The sequence below is a fragment of the Mustela nigripes genome, chromosome 3, assembly GCF_022355385.1.
Source record: "Mustela nigripes isolate SB6536 chromosome 3, MUSNIG.SB6536, whole genome shotgun sequence".
Taxonomy (NCBI): domain Eukaryota; kingdom Metazoa; phylum Chordata; class Mammalia; order Carnivora; family Mustelidae; genus Mustela; species Mustela nigripes.
Genome location: NC_081559.1, coordinates 56548333 through 56567134, shown reverse-complemented (window position 1 = coordinate 56567134; position 18802 = coordinate 56548333). Strand labels below are relative to the sequence as shown.

Below are 18802 nucleotides of genomic sequence, written 5' to 3'. Positions count from 1 at the left end.
TGAACAAAAGATATAAGTTGGCAATTGGCAAAAGAAGAAATACAAACTGTCAATAAATATGAACAAATGAGTGGTCTTAGTAGCAATAAAATGGAAATTAAAGATTAAATTAAGATGCCATTTTTAACTAATCAACTGGTATATTTTTGTTTTGTCTTGTTTATTATTTTTTTTTTATAACTGATACAATCTTCTTGGAAAGGAGTTTGCTAATATGGATCGAAAAGTAACTCAGCAGTTTCCTTTGAAAGAATCAATTCTAAGCAGAGATACAGTCTACAAAGGTGTATGCAGAAGGATCACTGTGTTATTTAATTGCAGAAAGATTTATTAAATAAATTTTTAGTAATAGATTATCAAACTGTGATACATCTCATACTATTAAAATTTATGTTATATTATTCTTTATACTCTTATATTAACTCAAATTTTCCTCGGTTAACATGTATGATTACTTTAATCAGGAAAAAAAACATGATTCTAGAGGTAGTGTTGATCAAATCTATGTTCTGTCCTCAAGTCTGTGCTAGACTCTGTATAAAATTAATTCATGTAAAAAGTGACAGTAATGTTTAGTAAGTAAGTACCTGAAAAGCACATTGTGCTGTGTACTTTGCATATTTTATCTCAGTCAGGGCTTACAATGATCCTACTAAGTTGATACTATCTGTGGTCAGCATTTCAGAGCTTCAGTGAAAGCTAATGCAAGATATTAAAAATAAGAGAATGAGATTGCCTTCTGAGAATTAAAGTTAAAAATAATGAGTCAGAAAGGAAATACAAGAAGTTCTCTAGAAGCTATAGGTTGGCGCATGGGCCCACCAGGTGAGGTGTCTTGGCAGAGCTGAAAGATTGAACAGGCCTGTAGGCTACTCATAGGAGGTTAGGGGAATGCCAAGAAAGAGCAGTCATGGAGGCAAGTATGGGCCATAACCATCCAAGAGCTTTAGCCCAGGCTTTTGCAGTTTCCAGTCCTGTCAGCTAGTAGGGCGTCCCAAATTTTTGTTAGCTGAGAATGCTGACTGCAGGTGAGGGAGAGCCAGATATGATCAAGAACATCCATTCTGGAGATGGTTTTCTTGGGACAACTTAGGCTGCTGAGATCTTCCAAATCCCCTTGTTCTGAAGCCTGAGGATATTTGGATTATGACCTACTTTCCATGAAAGTCTACCAACAGGAAGAAAATAACTACCTTTACAGACACCAGCATTTTGGTCCCAGGAGAGCTCCATTTCTCAGTGTAAACAAATCCATAGTCATTTTCTGATTTGTGTAGTTGATTCTCATCACTCATGGGAGTATTGCTCTACAAACTCTCTGAACACTGACTTAGCCAATGCTAAAACTGCTGCTCCGAGGGGAAACACAAGATTAGGCTCATGTGACCTCTGGCTATTTTTTTTTCCCAATTGATCAATATATATCTTTATTTTCTGTGTTTTTCTTTTTAAGGACAACTTAACACGTATTGTTGATTCATTAGCATTGTACTCACAGCCAACAACACTGTACAAGTCATGCCAGCACAAAGCTTATTTAACAGATATATTTTCTCTGTAAGGCCCATAACAGACTTCTTGCACTTGGGAACACTAGACAACAGCACTACACTTGAGGGCCATTCTAAACAGCAAAATCACCAACAAAAAGCCCAAAAATGAAAAAAAAAAAAAAAAAGAAAGAAAGAAAAGAAAAAGAAAAAAGGCACCAAATAGACCATGAAAGGACACTTGTTTATAGTTTGAGAGCTGAAGCAGAACACAGAGCCTTGTTTTACCTCAGTGAACCAGGTGACTCAAATTTTTTGCCAGTCTGTGTGTGTACATGAATGAATCAGAACATACGGAAGGTATTGATTTGGGGGTTAAAATAAATATTAGTGAGTATTGTGAAGAAAAAAAAGACTGACTGTATACTTCAGGCAGATGAACTTGGTGAACAGAAGCCTCAGTCTGAAAGATGCTCCAGCTTTCCTGTGCTCACAAGACAGGCTCCTGAACGTAGAAAGCTGTTCTTGTAGGTGTCAACCTGCTCTCTCCAGCTGGCATAGTGGAACCACACTGGGGGCCAGTCTTTTATCTCTGTACTTTTATATACATGTTTCTCAAACATTAGAATGCATCAGGAAGATTTTACTGCATCACGGAACCCATCCCTCACATGTCTCACTCAGTAAATCTGGAAGAGTATCCCAGATTTTGCATTTATAACAAGTTACCAAGTGATGTTTGTGTGGCTGGTCCAGAGACTGTACTTTGAAGACCTCTGCTCTATACCATTATCTCCATTGTATAAATGAACACCCGAAGCTCAGAGGAGTGAGTAACTTGTCCAAGGCCTCATCCACAACTACTAACTGGCTTTCAGAATAAGATGTGGCTGAATTCAAAACAGCTTTTTCTGTTCAACTGCAATATCTTTGGGGCAGATCTCATCCTAACATGGTATTTCTCCCATGTGTCAACTGTTTTAAGTGGTAGTTTTATTCCTAGCCAGGCCCACAACAGTCTGTTCAGTCATTGTTGAGTTGAGCTCCAGAACCAAGAGACCTGCTATGATTTGGGGGCCCTTGGCAGGCAGAGTTGGGAGTACAGGAAGGAGCAGAGTAGAACGAAGACGGGTATCTTTCTCAATCTTGCTACAAGGTGACTCATACTTGATAACAGCTTAAGCTATCAGAATACAAAGGAATTGTTGTCATCAAAGAAACTTAATGGTAGATTTTGGTTGAGAAGCACTAGAAGGTAGTGATTACACACACACACACACACACACACACACACACACACAGGAGTGGAGAGTCTGACCTGATTATCTGTTATCTGAGCTTGAGCCAAAATAAACACACAGTAAGCACTAAGTGGTAGCTAATACGGTCAATTTGGAAGGGGTAAGTGGGAGATGCTGAAACAAGCTTAACCGGGAGACTCACAGCCAAGTTCCCGAGTCAAGCACTTGAGGAAAATCCATCTTCACTTAAGATGAAGTTGCTCGGCTACTAGGTCCATTACTTGTGTGCTGTATCATATTTCATCAAGAACATTTTTACGTCTTACTTTTGCAGTAGTATTCCGTACTTCTGCTTACCTACATTTGGATTCAAGCACATTTTGCCATTGACGAATGATGCTGAAAGATTCAATGAAATTGTGAAGAATCAGAAAATTTCTGCTAATATTGACACACCAGAAGGTGGATTTGATGCAATTATGCAAGCTGCTGTGTGTAAGGTAGGCTGAGGGCTAACAAAAGTTGCATCTCTTATCAGCAAGTCTATTTTGAAAAGTTTAGATAACTATCTTTCCTTTAATTGCCATATTTCTACATTTCTTAAAACACAAAATTTCCAAAAATTTGTAATTCAGTCATGTTGAAACAGATACTTTTTTATGTCTGATATTCAAATGATCTAATAAAATTATAGTAGTGATGGGAAAAATTGTTTAAAACAGTAGTCATGTATGATTAATTTTCAGAGATCAAGATTAGATTAGTTTTTGAATTAACCTTGGTAAAAATAAAAATCAGAAGTAGAAATTACTGATTTAGTAGAAACTAAAAATGCTTTGTATTGGTATAAACTTCTACATAAATTTAAGATTATGATTAATAAGATTAGGTATCTATTGTTTTGAACCAACAAAATAGGTAGCAGAAGCTATGTTGTCCCTACAACAATGCAGGAACACCACTCCTCTTTGACAATCAGGTATCCAAGGGAATGATTTCCCTTCTTCAGATGATAGCTCTTCCTGGAAAATACAAGGAAACAGACAGGGCTGAAAGTCCTGGGAAGTGGGTGGCCGGCAAGGTATTAGGGAAGGAAGGAAAAAATAGGGTGGGTTGGCCCTGCCAGGATGAGCTTTCCTCCCACTAGTTCTTGGACTAATATCAATTAAAGGGGAGAGCTCTACTAAGAAACAGACAACAGACCATCTTAGAAAGCCATACTCTGGAGGTCATACTTTGATAGGCAATTTTTACCTTTGTATTACATTTATAATTTTTGTATGGTATCAGTAGAAAGAGGAAAATGTGCTTAATTTTGGGTGACATTTTAATAAAACAGGCATCCTTTAAGCCCATTGTGTATTTCATTCTTACCAGTTTGCTTCAGCTTGGATTTGGGATAATCTACGACCTCCCTCATTCTCTCTCCTCATTTTTCGGGTACATTGAAATCTGGACAGTAAAAATAATTAGCTATGTACAAGTCAAGATCAACTGGATAGTGATTATAGTGGAACTATTTTTTCTGAAGCATAAATCATCTGAAAGTGTTATCCAAGAAAAAGCAACTGTCATAGAATTTTGTGTTTTTAATACATTAATAATTACCGATTTACAATAGATTTAAAAAGGTCAAGATAGATCAGCAATATAGTTTTCATCGTCTGAATGTATCCAATCATGATTGATCTGCTCTCAAGAAATGCCTGCCTCTATCCCATATGACCCAAATGTTTCTTTCTCACCGTAGGAAAAGATTGGCTGGCGGAATGACTCCCTCCATCTCCTGGTCTTTGTGAGTGATGCCGATTCTCATTTTGGAATGGACAGCAAACTGGCAGGCATCGTCATTCCTAACGATGGGCTCTGTCACTTGGACAACAAGAATGAATACTCCATGTCAACTGTCTTGGTGTGTAACCTGCACTCTACATGGTTTCCAGGGCTGCATGTAGGCAAATGAAACAACACTCACTACAACACACATCAGAATAACCCACATTTGGTAAAAACTGCACATTTTCTGCTTTGAGATGAACAAATTCCCCTATGAGCTTCCTACGGGAACACACACGGGGAGTGGTATGTGAGAAGTTTGGATCTACTATGGCTTGAATGACCCCAGAACCTCCTTCATTTTTCAAAGAGCCCAAGGTCAGTAAAAAGCAGTGCAGTTAGCTCATTCTGTTCTCAAAGACAGTTCCAGAAAGGGGGTCTGAGGCCAAAATAACAATCACCTAGGAGTTTTTGTGAATGATGGGTCCCAGAGTTGTTCCCCCTAATAATATCATACTTTTAGGCACCATGGTGCTTCATGGGGAACAGCTGTCAAGTACTGCTTGGCTGGTGTTTATTCACATTTGGCTTATTTTTGTCATATAAAATTTAAAATATTTTTTAAATGAGGGTAACATTAAAAGAAAAAAAAAAAAGCTCTTGACTTGTGCAAAACTTTCAGAGCTCTTTGACATACATGATCACATTTAATGTTCCCCAGAACCCTGGGTATCTAATAGTCCTTATAGGAACTGTGAGGCTTTCACACAATGTGCATGTGTTGTTCCCTCTGTCTGGAATGCCTTTCCCTCGGAGGCTGCTGAGAGACTCTTAATTATCCTTTAAAAGCCAACTCAATGATGACCTCTCCCAAAGAGCACTTTTTGACCTTTGCTGAGCCGCAAAGTGATCAACCCTCCCCTTACTCTAGTACATAGATGTCTTCTTACCCATCATTATATGGAAATGTGTTTGCTTATGTTTGTCTGTCTTTCTCTACTATGCATTCCTCGGGACCAGGACTGGTGTATAATCTCTATTTCCTGCCAGCACAGTACCTGGAACACAGTGGGTTTTGACTATGTATGAAATAAAATTAAATTATGAAGCAGCAACCTGGGAAGGTCATATTATCTCCATTTAACACTTGGGAAAATATGACACAGAGAATTCAATTCTTAAAATGACAGTGCTATAGAGATGTATGTGAGAGAGAAAGAGAGAATACTAATATCAGATTAGAAAAACTATTCTCTAAAAAAAGAATTCAGTGATATATATATATATGAATATGAATGGATGACATGGATCTCTTTTTATTTATTTATTTTATTATTTTTATTATTTATTTATTTTATTACTTTTTAATTACTTTTTCTTACAATCATTCAAATGTCCCATTAATAGACATCTTGGAAAAAGCAGGATCATAGAAGCAAAGATGACTTATTGCTTAGTATGACTCTCTCATCTAATAAATGTTCAATTCATTGTTTCTCAATACGTTGCTACAAATGCACAGAAGTCTTGGGTTATCTCCATGCTTGCCTACAGCACTGGACTCGGTTCCAGGGGCCACTAAACTATCGGACATGGTCCCTGGTCTTGAGGAGCACACACATAATATAACTGTGTGAATTAAGCCAATTGATCTAGGTCAAATAGAAAATGACACTTGTCCACTTATGAAGGGCTTCATGGTATGATCCTTGCTACAGCCCCACAGCAGCTAAAAGTACAAGAACCTGGAGATAGGAAGGGCCAGCGTAGGGGGAAGTCAGGCTTAAAGGTGAAGAATTCTTGGTGTTGGGGTAGTTGAAAAAGCATCTGAACATGTCAGACTCTGGAAGATTTGTATTATCTGGATTCTACTACTGTTTACCAATAAAAATCCAAATAAGATGGCAAGCGTGTATTATACAGCCAGATACGCAGTTGGGTCATTTACCTGAGTATTTTAGGCAAAATTGTACTTTTCCCTCAATTTGAATCTTGGGTCTAACAAAGATATTAGACAGAATTACTCCCAGACTGCAGAGAATATGTGAACATGTTAGTGTCCAGGAAGGATTATTTCCTTCACTTTGGCTGACTTCATGATCAACGTATTCTTAGTTTCGTTGTTCTTAGGCTTCTTTTTCATTTGAGTTTCCTCTTTGTACATTATCCACATCTGGAGTCATACAACAGCCAAAGGTGCTGCTCGGTTTTTAACTTTGGCAAGCAGAGGCCATGTTCAAAGTTGATTAATCTATGCCTACTTTATTTTTGAAAGAACTTGTATCACTTGGGAATGAATGTGTCAGTGGGAAAAAAAAAAAAAAAAACCCACAACACTGTGTTGTCCTGAAAAAATATGGTGGGATCCCATAAAACTGATTAGTGACATCAAAACATCAGTAAGAACAAACCTGGAACTGGTGCAGGAATGTCTCAAATCAAATGGACATAGGAACTGTAGTGTATCATCCTTCAGCAGGCTGTCCTTTCTTCAGCTCTCAGCCCGCCTCATCCAATTCCAGTAGGAGTTTCTGAGCTACCTGAGTCCCCTGGGTCACATCTATCATCATCTATCCACTCCTCCCAAGACTATAACATTCTTTACACCTTGAGCCTGCTGCCAAGCGGCACTCAGAAGAATTGTGTCTCTACCCTTGAAAATATGACACACTATAAGTCTTTAAATAAATTCCAAGTGCACTCCTTAGAAGCAACAGACTATAACATACCACATTGCCAGGCACTGACTCTTAGGAATTAATTGGATTTACAAGATTCAGGCAACAATTATTAAACCAGTTAAGTGACCATGTTAATTGTGTATTTTTAAAATTATTATTATTTTTTTTACTTGGAACCAAACCAAAATACCAAACTCAGTATGGTATCTTTGAAAGAAGCATTCCTTTCTTTATTTTACATACTTGAATTAAGATGATACTTAAAATCTTTATGTCAATTTTAGGAATATCCAACAATTGGACAACTCATTGATAAACTGGTGCAAAATAATGTGCTATTAATCTTTGCTGTAACCCAAGAACAAGTTCATTTATATGAGGTAAGCAAACACAATTTGGGGAATTCCTCTGGGGAGATTACTCGATATGAAACTTTAACATGAACTCTGAGGGTTTAATGCATGGAACACCATTAGAAAATCGTGAACACTGACAAATATACTGGACACTTGGTAAAGTGGATTCAGTTACTGTTGGAAATTTAAATTACAAACCCAGGGGCATGATGGAGAGTGGGGAACAGATATGCTAGGACAAGAAAAAAAGAATTTGAGAACAACATGGTAAATTGTAAGTCACCAATGAATGGAGAGAACCTACCTAACAGAAATCAGTCTGTCTTCCCTTGAACGGTTCCATCTGACCAGGAGAGGGTTAGCAGAGAATGGGAGCAGAATTGACTTCAAACTTTCAGACAGCTATAGATCAGATGCATATATGTAGAGACACAATTTCAACCATTGAGAAGAAAGAAGTTGAAAGAAAAAACTTGTTAAATTGGGTCAAAATATATTTTCTCCTTCCTAGTAGCTGGATTTGCAGTTCGAGTTTGGAAACACCAGATGCAGAAAGGGAACTGTTTCCTTCGATGAGCTAATGTTCATAAACCACTGCCTAAACTGTAAAATGCATATGCAAACACAAAAGGTTTCTGTGGTTTCATTCCAGCCCATGAAAACAGTATGTCAGAATACCATGAATCAAAGTAGTAGCAAATGATTTATTGCTGAAGGCTGGTTTCACAGAGAAGTAAGGAATCTCCATCCTGGCCCCAAGAAAGTAGAGAAAATAAGTGTACGTTAAATTGTCTACATCTTCCATCTATGCAGAAGCTTCAGATGCTCCTAAGTTCAGAGTCTGATCTCCCCTTCCTTTGAAAGGACCTCTTAACTCTCTTGGTGACTTCACAGGGCTCGGGAAACTCTGAGATTATTTCACAGAATGATTTGATTAAATGCCACTCACTGCTGAGGACAGTATAGCCCATGAGCTTGCAAGGGGTTTTGTAGAAAGGATCCAGGAGGAGATCCTATCTTGCATTTTTAATGAGAGGAGGGTATTGTACTCCAGGTGAGATTGCCTTCTGCTGAAAACCAAAAAAGTCCTTGGCAATCAAGCTGCATACTCAAGGCCTTTGTTCTACTCAGAGACCATGTGGGTTCACCTGATCTGGGCATTTTTTTTTAAGCTCTTTAGTATGTGATACTTGTTTCCAGTGGTTTTAAGTAGTAGAGCTGCAGTAAAGATTGTTAAAAAAAAAAAAAAAAAAAAAAAAACAAACCCCAAATACAATAGGGAGCCTATTCTGCCTTTGATCCTAAGGCTATAGTGAAAGGACCCCAGGGGTCACAGCACCTCCTCCTCAGCCGGTTCCTGTTTAGAAAGGGCAGGAGGGTTGCACAGAACTTTTCTTAAAAGGGGAGTCTGGGAAATACGATTGATGATCATGAACATAGTCGTCCATAAGTCACTTCCGTAATAGTCTTTAAGACTCACAACTCATTTACACGCCTCCTCAAAACTGTTATTAAAAAGACAGAAGAAGATGAAAAATAACCACATGGCAAAACAGAATCTGTCGGATTTAAGTTCGTTACACTGATGGTTCCCCTGTTGCAAAGGAAATGATCATTTCCAAGGAAAACACCAGATTAGAGCCTGCCTCTAATGTAACAGCAGGACATTTATTTTGCCTGCCTACTAATCTCATTATGAGGCGAATTTATGTTCTGTCATGATCTGTGGTCTTTACCATCCAGGCTCCACTAAATTCAAAAGGACATTGTCAGGGAGCCACGCAGCCGACCAGGGCAGCAGCCCACTCTATGACTCTGATGCTTTCTTTCATCATTTTATCTCTATTTTGATAGACTCATCATTTCATCTGCCTTAGTGGGGGCGGAGGTGGCCGCTGGTCTAAAAATAATAACAGCAACATTGCACTTCCCTGAAGGCTTCACACAGCATGAAAATGCTGATCTCTTGTTTTATTGATAATGAAAACTGAAAATAAACCAATAATGGCTTGTGTTGCATTTCCATTTAAATCTCTTAGAAGGAGCCCTATATGAGCAGGTGCCCCATGCAACCTGATGTTTGGATAGCTGGCGATAGAAGGAACATATCTACTAACAAATCAGTGAAAAATAAAATCAGCAATAGTATAAATAAAGCAGCTAAGTTGTTGGGTCTATGGAAAGTCCAAAAGGCAATTTGCTTGGCCCAACTCTGTGTTGAGCACAGTTATGTGCATACACTCCAGGCAGGGGATGGCTCTGATTCAATGGTGGCCCCTCCTGTAGCAAATACGATTTATGTCGCCCATTCATAGAATGCAGGAAAAATCACTGGTTTTGGTTTTGGGTTGGTTTTTTGTTTTTGTTTTTTGAGAGGAGGGTAACTTTGCTAAAGATGCTCTGGACTGTCCAGATATGTAGCGTTGCTGTTCTTTGTGGTAACAAAGAAGAACAAACAATGGAAAGCATAAAGTAAGCAGTTTTGCCGTCAGTTCACTATGACTGCAACGTGCACCCCAGACTCCAGCAAACAGATGATTTTGAACAAACTTATTATTATGAATAGATGCCTGTTTGCCCAATTACAGGGTTCAAAAGATAATGATAGATAATAGACCGAGCAGTAGGTAGTATATTACATTCTAGTGCTAAACACCATTTTGAATCAGGATTCAATTACCTAAGCTTAGAAAAAAATTTATCTTCTCTGCTGCTTTCAAATGTGTACTGTTAATTTACATTAAGATAGTATCAGGCTGCTAAAGCCCAATTGTCTAATTTGACTAGTCTTTTCTTCCTAGTGAGATATTGAGATAAAAAGCAATTAAATTAGCTTTCTTAACTACGTTGTCAAATCATATTATTAATCACCTGGGATTTGTTGCAAGACTTTGAAAAATTCTAATCTTTCAAAATGTCTACATCTGGCTGGAAAAGATGAGTTTTGTGAAGTTAATAATGATAATTATTATATAACCTACTATTTACAACATAATGTTGAAACTTTAGAAAGTAAACAAGACATTGGTAATGGACACCTCCAGTTTAGATGCTAACATCTATGACTGCTAATTGATGTCCCTATGGTTATTAGGACAGAGTGATGTATCTAAATCATAGGAACAGGGGACCCATACTCATTTTAATACCACCAAAGGGTCCTTTCCTCTGGAGGTGAAACACCCTCAATGATTGCCTGTCTGAGGAGAATGGTGGGTTTTGCTCATCTTTCTGTTTAGGCTATTTCTTGGTGCCAGTAGATTTTCATCTTTTGTCAAATTGGATGAAAGTTTCTAAATAGTAACTTGGAGTTTTATGTGGCAAATACCTGTCAAAGTTGAGGGAGCCCAAGAGCAGAAAGAGGGATGGATACCTGACCATTGCTACAATCTTCTGCAGTCCTGGCCATCCCCTCCCCCACCCCTTCCACCTTGGACTCAAATGGCCCCAGAGGACAGAAACTCTCTGCCATCACCCTTAGGACCAATCTGTTGGATAAGCTTAAGAGCCTTCTTGCTCAGTCGTAAAAGGAAAAACCCTGAACAAGTAACCCCATTTGACGATCACTGTTATCTAAGAACAAGCATAAAGAGTAGTCACAACATACTAGGAGCCTGATATTTTTGTGTAGTTTGTGAATATTATCTATCACATACAAGTTTCAATTTTTTTAGGTATCAAAAACTAACTTTTTTTCACCTCTTCTTTCCTTTTTTGCTTTGAGCTTTTCACTGCAGCAAGAGAGTTGAAAGGAGGCATAGAATTAGAGAGGGAGATAAAACAAAAATCGGACCCTTTTGCTGTCTGTTAGTCTGTTCTATTATTGTTTTGTTTTATAATGTTCACTGCCGGAATAGATCAAAACAGTTTTGCTCTGATGAAAACCCCCTTTTCTCTGGCTTCAATTTTGACAAAATAAAAGGACTGGACCAGATGACCTCCAGCTTTAGTAGTCAGGGACTCTAAACCTGGTGGAGGTAAATCACCATGAATTCCAATGATCTACACATCAAGTTCAGGTAGCCAAAATATAGCTAATTTCAGGGCATGAACAAAAACACTTATTCTATCACCCCCATCCTGTAATGAAGTATTCCAAATTTGTGCTCTTAGTTGATATGAAATCATCTAAGAAGAAAAAGAGAACTTCTGGATTATGAGAAATCCCCACAGAGTTAACAAATTACTCTTAAATCAAGTGTAATGGAAAAGGATTTTGACTTCTCTTTAATTGATGGTATCTGGGAATAAAGACTGAGGAGAGCTAGCCTACGCTTTCCTCATTAATGAAAACAGCTTGTAGAGAGGGAGGATTTGGAAATAAAACTCCTGTCCTCATATTATCAGGGCAAAGTTGTTAGAAGCATTTTCCACACTAATTAATAAATCACAACTGTGAAAAGTCACCAGTAGTTACCCTGAGTTTACACATAGTACTTCTAAAGAACTCAAAGGCTCATAAATCAGAAAATAAACACACTGGGTAAAAAAATTTAAAAGATTAAGATTTAAAGTAAGGTTTTAACAAGATGTACTATTAGGCCAAACCTTAGACAAATATAAAATGGATTTTTTTTTCAAGTTTTATTTATTTAAGAAATCTCTATATGCAATGTGGGGCTAAAACTCCTGACCTTAAGATCAAGAGTCGCATGTTCTTCCCACTGAGCCAGACAGGTGCCCCCTAGAATGGAAATTCAACACAAAGCCTAATTGTTTCAAAAATTTACACAACACCCAGAATGTCTAGCATATCATTAGAACCAATATGTTATTGATAGCAGCCATTTATTCATTCATCGAATATTTCATGAGAACCTCTGTTGGACCAGGCCACGCTTTCTAACTACAGAGGAGGGTAAGACAGAGTGACTGCCTTAAGAAGTCTCACAGAGCATTAACGGACCTGTAGACCAATAATTTGCCTAAAAAACATGATGAGGGCATTTTAGAAGTTGTGTTCTGGACAGACAGCCCAAGGCAGAGTTTTTCTGTGAGGTCAGAGTTTTCATATCTGTCCATGTTTTTACTTTTTTCTACTCACCGTCTTTGTTAGGAGGGGCAGCAAATTAATTGCCTATTGTAAAACTAGCTTTGGTGTTAACAGTATGATAGCATTGGACTAAGCCCTTCACTTTATAACAATGGAAACTGAGAGCCAAAGATGTCATGCAGCTATGACTATGAGAATAATAGGGATGGGATGGTCTGCTGAGGGCTTACTAAGTGGTAGCTTAAGGTTAAGTATTTTAACTCATTTTATCATTTAACCTGCATGTTATGGACAAAATAAACCCAAATAAAATAAAAAATAACAATTAAACCAAATAAACTAAAATGAAATAAGTAATAAAAGAACTCAAAATAAAACAAGTCACCTGTGAGAGCCAGGATTTGAACCAAGGCACGTTGAGTCTTCAATCACTGAGTTAAGTTGCACTGGAACCTTGGCTGCTGTCCTGAAAGAGCCCACCAATCCCTAACTAGACAACCAGAGAAGCAGCCTTGTCAACAAAGTAGCCAACTATGAAAGTCGATGAGCAGTAAAAGCATAAATCCTAAGGGCAGAACAGAGCAGTGTCACAGATGAAGAGATGAGTACATAGAATTCTTGAAAATGGCAGAGTCCTTCAAAACCAGTGCACACTTCATCTCGGTCCTTGACTGTTTCTGTTAATTTAGATGAATACAGCAGTTTTACAATTTGTGGACTTGAAAAAAAAAGAGACATTGGGATTCTGACTTATGGGCTATTTAAGTTAAGTGGTAAGAACAGGTGACACAGCTAGGACACATCATGCCATTAGTCAACATATCCTCAACTGCTACTCTCTGTAGTAATCACCATCTGCAGTTCCAGCCAAAGGAGGAAAAGGGGACACACGGTTCAACAAAGACTATGGGTTTTGTTATGATGCTACAGTTCAAACACACAGAAAGATAGATTCATATAACGACACACACATGCCTACTACCCAACTATCTCAAATCTGAACATTTTGCCATTATATTTGCTTCAGGTTTCTTAAGGAAATAAGACATTCCAGATATGGTTGCCTCCTGGGTACCTGTACAACGCTAGCCCTACCCTCCTCTTTTCTTCCATAGAATTAATCAATTCCCTGAACGTAGTGTGTATCATACCCACGTTTATTTTTTGTACCGTAAAAAATCTATAGATCCATAAATAATTACATAATTTTGGCTTACAAGTTTAATTTCATGCTGTACCTATTATTTCTGCAATTTGCTTTTCAGCTCAATGTTATGTTTTGGGGGGTGGTTATAATGGTAAAATACACATAGCATAAAATTTACCATTTTAACCATGTTAACATATGCAGTGCTGTGACATTAAGTACATTCACATTGTGGTGCTCGATGTTATGTTTTTGAGGCTTATCCACAGAGATACGTGTACCTCTGGTGTACTCCGTTCCAATGCCTTGCGCAGTGCATTGAGCGTATGCAGTGCAGTATGCTCATTCTGCAACTGACAACATCAGATTGTTTCCAGTAGTGCAGCATTACAAAGGTTGTGGCCATACACATCCTCACACATGTGTTCTCCATTGACGATCCATGTCTAGAACTCAAGTCCTTGGCTCACAGGAAATGGCATCTGCAAGTCTCCTAAGTGTGTCTAAACTGCTTTCCAAAGTGTCTGTATCAATGAATCTACCAGGTCTGTGGGAGTGTGGTCAAAAACAGGAAACAAAAACACCACACACTTAAGTTACTTTTTTTCCAATGACAAAATTAATCCAGGTTAGTTGCCAAAAAAAGAACAGGGGAGGAGGATACAGAAAAGCACAAAGAAGAAAATAAAGATCACTCATAAACTCACCACTTAGACACAGCTAACCATTCTTGACATTTTAAAATAACTCTTCTCCTTTTTTGCATGTATTTACATAATTTAACATAATTGGCATCATACTATACATATTAAGTATATTCAGATTTTTTGAGTGAATTTATACATTTATAGTCTTATAAAAGCATGAAAATTAAATTGTATTTAGTTGTATGTCAAACAATCACTTTTACTGACAAGAATCACATTAGATTAAATCAAGGTCATTCTACAGTATTCCAAATTTGTGGTTGCTGTACTTACAGGGTGTCTACTTTAAAATAAAAGCAAACTTGCTCCCAGGCACCTGAGTAGCTTAGTCAGCTTAGTCATTAAGCCTCCAGCCTTTGACTCTTAGTTTTGGCTCAGGTCATGATCTCATGGTCTGGGATGGATCCCTGTGTCGGGGTCCAGCACTCAGCAATGGGTCTGCTTCAGATTCTTTCTCCCACTCTCTCTCTCCCTCCCCTTCTGCCCCTCTCTCTCTGTGCGCCCGCCTGTGCTCTCTCTCTCAGATAAATAAATAAGTAAAATCTTAAAAAGCAAAAACAAACAAACAAAAAAACACCTTGTTCCCCTCCCCCCAGCAGCCCCAGAACATCCACAATTACACTATTTTTATATTAACTACCAGGTCGCTTTTTCACATATTTGAATGATACTTAGTTATTTTTTATATATTCATGTAATAAGCTTAATAGGACTAGCAAATTATCTCCGGTATTCTTTTTCTAATCCCCCAAAGTACCCTTTTGATAAGGACTCCAACATCTGTGAAACAAACTGTTTCTTCAAAGGCACCCCTCTCTACCACAAAGTGCTCTAAGCTCTGTTAAGTGTTCCACTCTATGCTTTCTCGGAGCCTCACAGAATTCTTATTTAACTCAGTTACCCATTTATACCCTGAAGCCCTACCCACAACAACACTTGGCCACTCTGTCCATGCCTGCAAGATTGGCCCAAGTTACAGTGATGCTTAAAGGAAGCTCACCTTGGCTTGGATCACCAGACAGGAGTTTAACTACAACCAAGCATTCTTCACATGGTGTAGCCTTTTACAGATTACATAGAGCATCAGGATGCAAGGACAAGTTAAACTGACAGGCCCTGGGCATAGAAAAGTTTGGGAGTATTGTGCATTTTAATTTTATGCTTAATGACCTAAAAGAGCCAAAAATATGCTACAAGAGGTAACTACTAATTACAATATAGTTCAATATTTTCTTGCCCTTGTGGTATTGAATCTTCAAAAAAGTAGACAGAAAATTCTTAAAGGAGAACATTTTGTTGAGCTTGAACATTTCGGGCACATTTTATTCACTTATTCAGAAGTCCACATACTTTTCTATAAGGTTGCCAGATTTAGCACATAAAAATACAGGATATTCAATTTGAATTTCAAAATAAACAAAAATAATTTTTTCTTAGTATTAGTATGTTCCATGACATATTTGAGACCCACACTAAAAACTTTGGAAATATTACTAAAAAATGGAAAAGAATAGTGTGTAACAATGGAAAAAATTAAAGAGGAGAGTGTAAGACTTTCTTCTATAGGCTTTTCAGGGAAGATCCCTTTCAAGAGGTGATTATAAGCAGCAGCCTAAAGGGTGAGGAGTTTTCAAGAGGAGAAGGCATGTGCAAAGGCCCAAGGCAGCAAAGGACTCAGTGCTCAATGTGTTTGAGAAACTGAAAAAGGGCTAGTCAGCCTGATGTAAGCTAGGGTAGAAGAAGATGCAGTGGAAAAGGAAGGCTACAGCTAGATACCTCAGTCTTAAAGGCCTAGAGAAGTAAACATGGTGTTAATCTATCAGCATCATGCATTCCAAAACATCACTTTTTTTTCTTGATTAGAAAATAGATATCACAGGGACGCCTGGGTGGCTCAGTTGGTTAAGCAGCTGTCTTCAGCTCAGGTCATGATCCCAGCGTCCTGGGATCAAGTCCCACATCGGGCTCCCTGCTCAGCAGGGAGCCTGCTTCTCCCTCTGTCTCTGCCTGACATTCTGTCTGCCTGTGCTTGCTCTCGCTCCCTCTCTCTCTCTGACAAGTAAATAAAATCTTTAAAAAAAAAAAAAAAAGAAGAAAATAGATATCACAGGTACCTGACCAACTAAGGACCCCTTATGAATTACTGGTGAACAGGGTTTTTAAATTTTATTTGATTGATTGACTGATTGATTGAGAGATTGAAAGCACGAGCGAGGGGAGGGGCAGAGGGGGAGGGAGAAAGGATCTGAAGCAGACTCCTCACCAAGCACGGAGTCCAACGCAGGGCTCAAACCCATGACTCCAAGATCGTGACCCGAGTCAAAACCAAGGCTTAATTGACAGAGCTACCCAGGTGCCCGTGGGTACATAGGTTTAAAAACATAGCAAATTTATTTTCCAGATTGTCACAACCCTTCCAGGAAGCATCCATTTGGCAATAAGAAGGGTGTGGCAGACTATTCTATAATGGATATTCTTAAACTTTGGTGCTCATTAAAATCACCTAGGAAGCTTTCTAAAAAATCCAGTACCAGGCCAAACCCTGATCTGATTAATTCAGTATCTCTAAGGCTAAGACCCAGTCATCATTGCTGCTTTTTTTCTTTTGTTTTGTTTTGGTTTTGGTTTTGGTTTTAAGTTCCTTAGGTGTCTCGAATCACTCAGGGAGCTTATTAAAACACCAACTCTGATTCAGGTATAGGATGGGGTCTGAGGTTTTGCATTTCAACTTTTTAAAAAAAGTTGAGGTATAATGGACATATTTCATTAGTTTTAGTTGTACAACAAATGATTCAGTATTTGTATACACTCAAAATGATCACCATGATAAATTTAATTAACATCCATCACCGTACATACTTCCAAAAATGTTCTTTTATTTTTTTTAAAAGATTTTTATTTATTTATTTGACAGATCACAAGTAGGCAGAGAGGCAGGTAGAGAGAGAGGAGGAAGCAGGCTCCCCACTGAGCAGAGAGCCTGATGCGGGGCTCGATCCCAGGACCCTGGGATCATGACCTGAGCCGAAGGCAGAGACTTTTACCCATTGAGCCACCCAGGTGCCCCTAAAAATGTTTTCTTGTGATAAGAACTTTCAAGATTTACTGTCTTAGCACCTTTCAAATATGTAATACAGTATTGTTAACCATAGTTGTCATGCTATACATTATATACCCATGATTTTTTTATTTTAAAACTGGAAGTTTTACTTTTTGATTCCCCTTACCCATTTCATCCCCCCACCATCCCCTCTTTCCTCTGGAAACTATCAATGTGTTCTCTGTATCTGTGAACTTGGCATTTTTGTTTGTTGTTTTATTTTGATTTAATTGAATCATATGGTATTTGTCTTTCTCTGTCAAACTTATTTTACTTAGCATAATGCCTTCAAGGTCTAGCCATATTGCTGCAAATGCAAGATTTCTTTCTTTTTATGGCCAAGTAATATTCCACTGTGTGTGTGTGTGTGTACCACTCTTCTCTATCCATTCATGTATGGGTGAGCACTTAGGTTGTTTCCATATCTTGGTTATTATAAATAATCCTGTAGTAAACATGAAGGCGCTTATACCTTTTTTGAGTTAGTGTTTCTTTTCTTTGAATAAACACCCAGAAGTGGAATTGCTGGATTATATGGTAGAAATAAACCCACACATATATACTCAATTAATCTACCACAAAGGAGGTAAAAATATATAATGTCCCTTCAAGTTCTCTTCAAGAAAGGATGTTGGGAAAACTGGACGGCCACAGGCAAAATGATGAAACCAGGCTACTGTCTTCCACTACACACAAAAATTAACTCAAAATGGAATCAAGACTTAAATGTAAGACCTAAAGCTATAAAACTCCTAGAAGAAAACATAGGTGGTAAGCTCCTTGATGTTGGTCTTGGCAGTGATTTTTTGGATCCAACTCTAAAAGCAAAGGCAACAAACAAAAACAAAACTAAACAAGTGGAACTACAACAAACTAAAAAGCTTCTGCACAAAAAAGGAAATGATCAACAAAATGAAAAGGCAACCTACTGAGAGAAAATATTTGCAAATCATATATCCAGTAAGGGGTTAATGTCTAAAATATATAAAGAATTCACACAAGTCAATAGCAAAACAAAAAAGAAAACCCCAAAACCCTAAACAATCCAATTTTTTAAAAAATGTTTTATTTATTTGACAGACAGAGATCACAAGTAGGCAGAGGCAGGCAGAGAGAGAAGGGGAAGCAGGCTTCCCACTGAGCAGAGAGCCCGATGTGGGGCTCCATCCCAGAACCCCTGGATCACAACCTGAGCCAAAGGCAGAGGCTTTAACCCACTGAGCCATCCAGGCACCCCAACAATCCAATTAAAAAAAAATGGGCAGAAGACCTGAATAGACACTTCTCCAAAGAAAACGTGCAGATGGCCAA

General features: G+C 38.1%; 1 protein-coding gene across 4 annotated transcripts in view; it reads left to right on the top strand.

Annotated features, from left to right (window-relative positions):
• ITGB6 (integrin subunit beta 6) overlaps nucleotides 1-18802 on the top strand; it is a 126304-nt gene that overhangs the window by 65184 nt on the left and 42318 nt on the right. For all 4 annotated transcript variants that reach the window (XM_059394054.1, XM_059394052.1, XM_059394055.1 and 1 more), the window contains 3 exons: nucleotides 3066-3231; nucleotides 4482-4643; nucleotides 7473-7568. In XM_059394054.1, the coding sequence (XP_059250037.1) occupies nucleotides 3066-3231; nucleotides 4482-4643; nucleotides 7473-7568 (424 nt within the window). The remainder of the gene's footprint in view (nucleotides 1-3065; nucleotides 3232-4481; nucleotides 4644-7472; nucleotides 7569-18802) is intronic.